The following is a 7,911-nucleotide window of genomic DNA, read 5'->3' on the forward strand; positions in this document are numbered from 1 at the left end:
CCATCACCACCATCACCACCACCACCATCAGCACCACCACCACCATCACCACCACCATCACCACCACCCTCACCACCACCACCACCACCACCATCACCACCACCACTACATCACCACCACCACCATCACCACCACCATCACCACCATCACCACCACCACCACCACCATCACCACCACCACCACCACTACCACCACCATCACCACCACCACCATCACCACCACCATCACCACCACCACCCCCACCACCACCATCACCACCACCACTACCACCACCATCACCACCACCACTACCACCACCACCACCACCACTACACCACCACCACCACCACTACACCACGTGACGTTACCTGGTCGCACCACGTGATGGTTCATGTCCCTGCGATCCGAGACCCGTGGCCTCTGCCCTCACTACACAGAGAGAGGCAAAGAACCCCCAGGTAGCGTCAGCAGACAGCAGGGGCAAGTGCAGTTACACAGACACACACTCACACACTCACTCACACACTCACTCACACACTAACTCACTCACACACTCACTCATACGCTCACTCATACACTCACACACTCAGACACTCACTCATACACTCACTCATACACTAACTCACACACTCACTCATACACTCACTCATACACTCACTCACACACTCACTCACACACTCACTCATACACTCACTCATACACTCACTCACTCACACACTCACTCATACACTCACTCACTCACACACTCACTCATACACTCACACACTCAGACACTCACTCATACACTCACTCATACACTAACTCACTCATACACTCACTCATACACTCACACACTCAGACACTCACTCATACACTCACTCATACACTAACTCACTCACACACTCACTCATACACTCACTCATACACTCACTCACTCATACACTCACACACTCACACACTCACTAACACACTCACTCACACACTAACTCACTAACACACTCACTCATACACTCACTCATACACTCACTCACTCATACACTTACTCACACACTCACTCATACACTCACACACTCAGACACTCACTCATACACTCACTCATACACTAACTCACTCACACACTCACTCATACACTCACTCATACACTCACTCACTCATACACTCACACACTCAGACACTCACTCATACACTCACTCATACACTAACTCACTCACACACTCACTCATACACTCACTCATACACTCACTCACTCATACACTTACTTACACACTCACTCACACACTCACTCACACACTCACTCACTCACCCACACACTCACCCACCCACTCACTCACCCATACACTCACTCACACACTCACTCATACACTCACTCATACACTAACTCACTCACACACTCATACACTTACTCACACACTCACTCACTCATACACTCACTCATACACTAACTCACTCACACACTCACTCATACACTCACTCATACACTCACTCACTCATATACTCACTCATACACTCACACACTCAGACACTCACTCATACACTCACTCATACACTAACTCACTCACACACTCACTCATACACTCACTCATACACTCACTCACTCATACACTCACACACTCACACACTCACTAACACACTCACTCACACACTAACTCACTAACACACTCACTCATACACTCACTCATACACTCACTCACTCATACACTTACTCACACACTCACTCATACACTCACACACTCAGACACTCACTCATACACTCACTCATACACTAACTCACTCACACACTCACTCATACACTCACTCATACACTCACTCACTCATACACTCACACACTCAGACACTCACTCATACACTCACTCATACACTAACTCACTCACACACTCACTCATACACTCACTCATACACTCACTCACTCATACACTTACTTACACACTCACTCATACACTCACTCATAAACTCACTCACTCATACACTTACTCACACACTCACTCATACACTCACACACTCAGACACTCACTCATACACTCACTCATACACTCACTCACACACTAACTCACTCACACACTCACTCATACACTCACTCATACACTCACTCATACACTCACACACACACACTCACTCATACACTTACTCACTCACACACTCACTCACACACTCACTCATACACTCACTCATACACTCACTCACTCATACACTTACTCACACACTCACTCACACACTCACTCACACACTCACTCACTCATACACTCACACACACACTCACTCACACACTAACTCACTAACACACTCACTCATACACTCACTCATACACTCACTCACTCACTCACACACTCACTCACACACTCACTCACACACTCACACACTCAGACACTCACTCATACACTCACTCATACACTAACTCACTCACACACTCACTCATACACTCACTCATACACTCACTCACTCATACACTTACTCACACACTCACTCACACACTCACCCACTCACTCACTCACACACTCACTCACTCACACACTCACTCACTCACCCACTCACCCACCCACTCACTCACCCACTCACTCACCCACTCACTCACGCACCCACCCATCACTCACTCACCCACTCACTCACACACTCACTCACACACTCACCCACTCACTCATTCACACACTCACTCACACACTCACCCACTCACTCACTCACACACTCACTAACACACTCACTAACTCACTAACTCACTCACACACTAATACACTCACTCACTCAGTCACTCACTCACCCACCCACTCACCCACTCACTCACTCACCCACACACTCAACCACTCACTCACTCACACACTCATACACTCACTCACTCACACACTCATACACTCACTCACTCACACACTCAGTCACTCACTCGTACACTCAGTCACTCAGTCACTCACAAACTCACTCACTCACTCAAACACTCACTAACTCACACACTCACACACCGACTCACCCACTCACTCACTCACCCAGTCACTCACCCACTCACCCACTCAGTCACTCACCCACTCACTCACACACTCACTCACACACACAATCCACTAACTCACACAAACACTCACTCACTCAGTCACTCACTAACTCAGACACTCACTCACACACTCAGTCACTCACTCACACACTCACTCACACAGTCACTCACTCAGTCACTCACTCACTCACCCAAGCACTCACTCACTAACTCACCCACACACTCACCTACTCACACACTCACTCATACACTAACTCACACACTCACTCACTCACCCAACCACACACTCACTCACACACACACTCACTCACTCACCCACTCACCCACTCACTCACACACTCACTCACCCACTCACTCACCCATACACTCACTCACACACTCACTCACATATTAACTCACACACTCACTCACACAGTCACTCACTCAGTCACTCACTCACTCACCCACGCTCTCACTCACTAACTCACCCACACACTCACCTACTTACACACTCACTCATACACTAACTCACACACTCACTCACCCACACACTCACTCACACACACACTCACTCACTCACCCACTCACCCACACACACACTCACTCACTCACCCACTCATCCACTCACTCACACACTCTCTCACTCAACCACCCACTCACTCACTCACTCACCCACTCACTCACCCACACACTCACTCACTCACACACTCACTCACTCACCCACTCACCCACTCACTCACACACTCACTCACTCAACCACCCACTCACTCACTCACACACTCACTAACTCACTAACTCACTCACACACTAATACACTCACTCACTCAGTCACTCACTCACCCACCCACTCACCAACTCACTCACTCACCCACACACTCAACCACTCACTCACTCACACACTCATACACTCACTCACTCACACACTCACTCACTCACACACTCACTCACTAACTCACACACTCACTCACTCAGTCACTCAGTCACTAACTCACACGCTCACTAACTCACACACTCACTCACACACTCAGTCACTCACTCGTACACTCAGTCAGTCACTCACCCACTCACCCACTCACTCACCCACTCACCTCACTCACCCACTCACCAACCCACTCACTCACCCACTCACTCACCCACTCACTCACCTACTCACTCACTCACTCACACACCACCACTCACTCACCACCCACTCACTCATTCACTCTCACCCCCCACTCACCCACTCACTCACTCACTCACCCACTCACTCACTCACTTACCCACTCACTCACCCACCTCACCCACCCACCCACCCACTCACTCAGTCACTAACCCCACTCACTCACTCACTCACCCACTCACTCACCCACCCACTCACTCACTCACTCACCCACTCACTCACCCACTCACTCACTCCACTCACCCACTCACCCACTCACTCACCCACCCACTCACTCACCCACTCACCCACCCACTCACCCACCCACTCACCCACTCACCCACTCACTCACCCACTCACTCACCTCCTCACTCACCCACTCACTCACCTACTCACTCACCCACTCACTCACTCACTCACCCACCCCACTCACTCACCCACTCACTCATCCCACTCACCCACCACCCACTCACTCACTCACCTACTCACTCACCCACCTACTCACTCACCCACTCACTCACCCACTCACTCACCTACTCACCCACCCACTCACTCACCCACTCACCCACTCACTCACCCACTCACTCACCCACTCACTCACCCACTCACTCACCCACCCACTCACTCACCTACTCACTCACCCACCCACTCACTCACCCACTCACTCACCCACTCACTCACCTACTCACTCACCCACCCACCCACTCACCCACTCACTCACCCACTCACCCACCCACTCACTCACTCACCTACTCACTCACTCACTCACCCACTCACCCACTCACCCACTCACTCCTCACCCACTCACTCACCCACTCACCCACCCACTCACTCACCCACTCACTCACCCACTCACTCACCCACTCACTCACCCACTCACTCACCCACCCACTCACTCACCCACTCACTCACCCACTCACTCACTCACTCACCCAACTCACCCCACTCACGCACTCACTCACTCACCCACTCACTCACCCACTCACCCCACTCACCCACTCACTCACCCCACCCACTCACTCACTCACTCACCCACTCACCCACTCACTCACCCACTCACCCACTCACTCACTCACTCACCCACTCACTCACCCACTCACCCACTCACCCACCACTCACTCCACTCACTCATCTCTCCTCACTCACTCACTCACCCACTCACTCACCCACTCACCCCACTCACCCACTCACCCACTCACTCACCCACTCACTCACCCACTCACTCACCCATCACCCACCCACTCACCCACTCACTCACCCACTCACTCACTCACCCCACCCACTCACTCACCCACTCACTCACCCACTCACTCACCCACTCACTCACCCACTCACCCACTCACCCACTCACTCACCCACTCACTCACTCACCCACACCCCTCACTCACCCACTCACTCACCCACTCACTCACTCACCCACTCACTCACCCACTCACTCACCCACTCACTCACTCACCCACTCACCCACCCACTCACCCCCTCACCCACTCACTCCCTACCTCACTACCCACTCACCCACTCACTCACCCACTCACCCAATCACTCACCCACTCACCACTCACTCACTCACTCACTCACCCACTCACCCACTCACTCACCCACTCACTCACCTACTCACTCACCCACTCACCCACTCACCCACTCACTCACCTACTCACCCACTCACTCACCCACTCACTCACCCACTCACTCACCACTCACTCACCCACCCACTCACTCACCCACCCACTCACTCACCCACTCACTCACCCACCCACTCACTCACTCACCCACTCACCCACTCACCCACTCACTCACCCACTCACTCACCTACTCACTCACCCACCCACACCACTCACCCACTCACTCACCCACTCACCCACTCACTCACCCACTCACCCACTCACTCACCTACTCACTCACTCACTCACCCACTCACTCACCCACACACTCACTCACTCACACACTCACTCACTCACCCACTCACCACCACTCAATCACACACTCACTCACTCAACCACCCACTCACTCACTCACACACTCACTAACTCACTAACTCACTCACACACTAATACACTCACTCACTCAGTCACTCACTCACCCACCCACTCACCAACTCACTCACTCACCCACACACTCAACCACTCACTCACTCACACACTCATACACTCACTCACTCACACACTCACTCACTCACACACTCACTCACTAACTCACACACTCACTCACTCAGTCACTCAGTCACTAACTCACACGCTCACTAACTCACACACTCACTCACACACTCAGTCACTCACTCGTACACTCAGTCAGTCACTCACCCACTCACCCACTCACTCACCCACTCACTCACTCACTCACCCACTCACCAACCCACTCACTCACCCACTCACTCACCCACTCACTCACCTACTCACTCACTCACTCACACACCCACTCACTCACTCACCCACTCACTCATTCACTCACCCACCCACTCACCCACTCACTCACTCACTCACCCACTCACTCACTCACTCACCCACTCACTCACCCACCCACTCACTCACTCACTCACCCACTCACTCACCCACTCACTCACCCACTCACCCACTCACCCACTCACTCACCCACCCACTCACTCACCCACTCACCCACCCACTCACCCACCCACTCACCCACTCACCCACTCACTCACCCACTCACTCACCTCCTCACTCACCCACTCACTCACCTACTCACTCACCCACTCACTCACTCACTCACCCACCCACTCACTCACCCACTCACTCACCCACTCACCCACTCACCCACTCACTCACTCACCTACTCACTCACCCACCTACTCACTCACCCACTCACTCACCCACTCACTCACCTACTCACCCACCCACTCACTCACCCACTCACCCACTCACTCACCCACTCACTCACCCACTCACTCACCCACTCACTCACACCCACCTCACTCACCTACTCACTCACCCACCCACTCACTCACCCACTCACTCACCCACTCACTCACCTACTCACTCACCCACCCACCCACTCACCCACTCACTCACCCACTCACCCACCCACTCACTCACTCACCTACTCACTCACCCACTCACCCACTCACCCACTCACTCACTCACCCACTCACTCACCCACTCACCCACCCACTCACTCACCCACTCACTCACCCACTCACTCACCCACTCACTCACCCACTCACTCACCCACCCACTCACTCACCCACTCACTCACCCACTCACTCACTCACTCACCCACTCACCCACTCACTCACCCACTCACTCACTCACCCACTCACTCACCCACTCACCCACTCACTCACCCACTCACTCACCCACCCACTCACTCACTCACTCACCCACTCACCCACTCACTCACTCACTCACCCACTCACTCACTCACTCACCCACTCACTCACCCACTCACCCACTCACTCACCCACCCACCCACTCACCCACTCACTCACCCACTCACTCACCTACTCACTCACCCACTCACTCACTCACTCACCCACTCACCCACTCACTCACCCACTCACTCACCTACTCACTCACCCACTCACCCACTCACCCACTCACTCACCTACTCACCCACTCACTCACCCACTCACTCACCCACTCACTCACCCACTCACTCACTCACCCACCCACTCACTCACCCACTCACTCACCCACCCACTCACTCACTCACCCACTCACCCACTCACCCACTCACTCACCCACTCACTCACCTACTCACTCACCCACCCACACACTCACTCACCCACTCACTCACCCACTCACCCACTCACCCACTCACTCACCCACTCACCCACTCACTCACCTACTCAGTCACTCACTCACCCACTCACTCACCCACACACTCACTCACTCACACACTCACTCACTCA

General features: G+C 53.1%; 1 protein-coding gene across 1 annotated transcript in view; it reads right to left on the reverse strand.

Annotated features, from left to right (window-relative positions):
* Positions 1-540, reverse strand: part of LOC142907695 (CMP-N-acetylneuraminate-beta-1,4-galactoside alpha-2,3-sialyltransferase-like) — a 45,730-nt gene extending 45,190 nt beyond the window's left edge. Inside the window, exon 1 of the mRNA XM_076057361.1 lies at positions 348-540. Within this exon, the coding sequence (XP_075913476.1) occupies positions 348-372 (25 nt within the window). The 5' untranslated portion in view covers positions 373-540. The remainder of the gene's footprint in view (positions 1-347) is intronic.
* Positions 541-7,911: the final 7,371 nt, after the last annotated feature.

This window comes from Petromyzon marinus, chromosome 82 (assembly GCF_048934315.1).
Source record: "Petromyzon marinus isolate PM22_M1 ecotype Great Lakes invasive population chromosome 82, UKy_Petmar_22M1.pri1.0, whole genome shotgun sequence".
NCBI classification, from domain to species: Eukaryota; Metazoa; Chordata; class Hyperoartia; order Petromyzontiformes; family Petromyzontidae; genus Petromyzon; species Petromyzon marinus.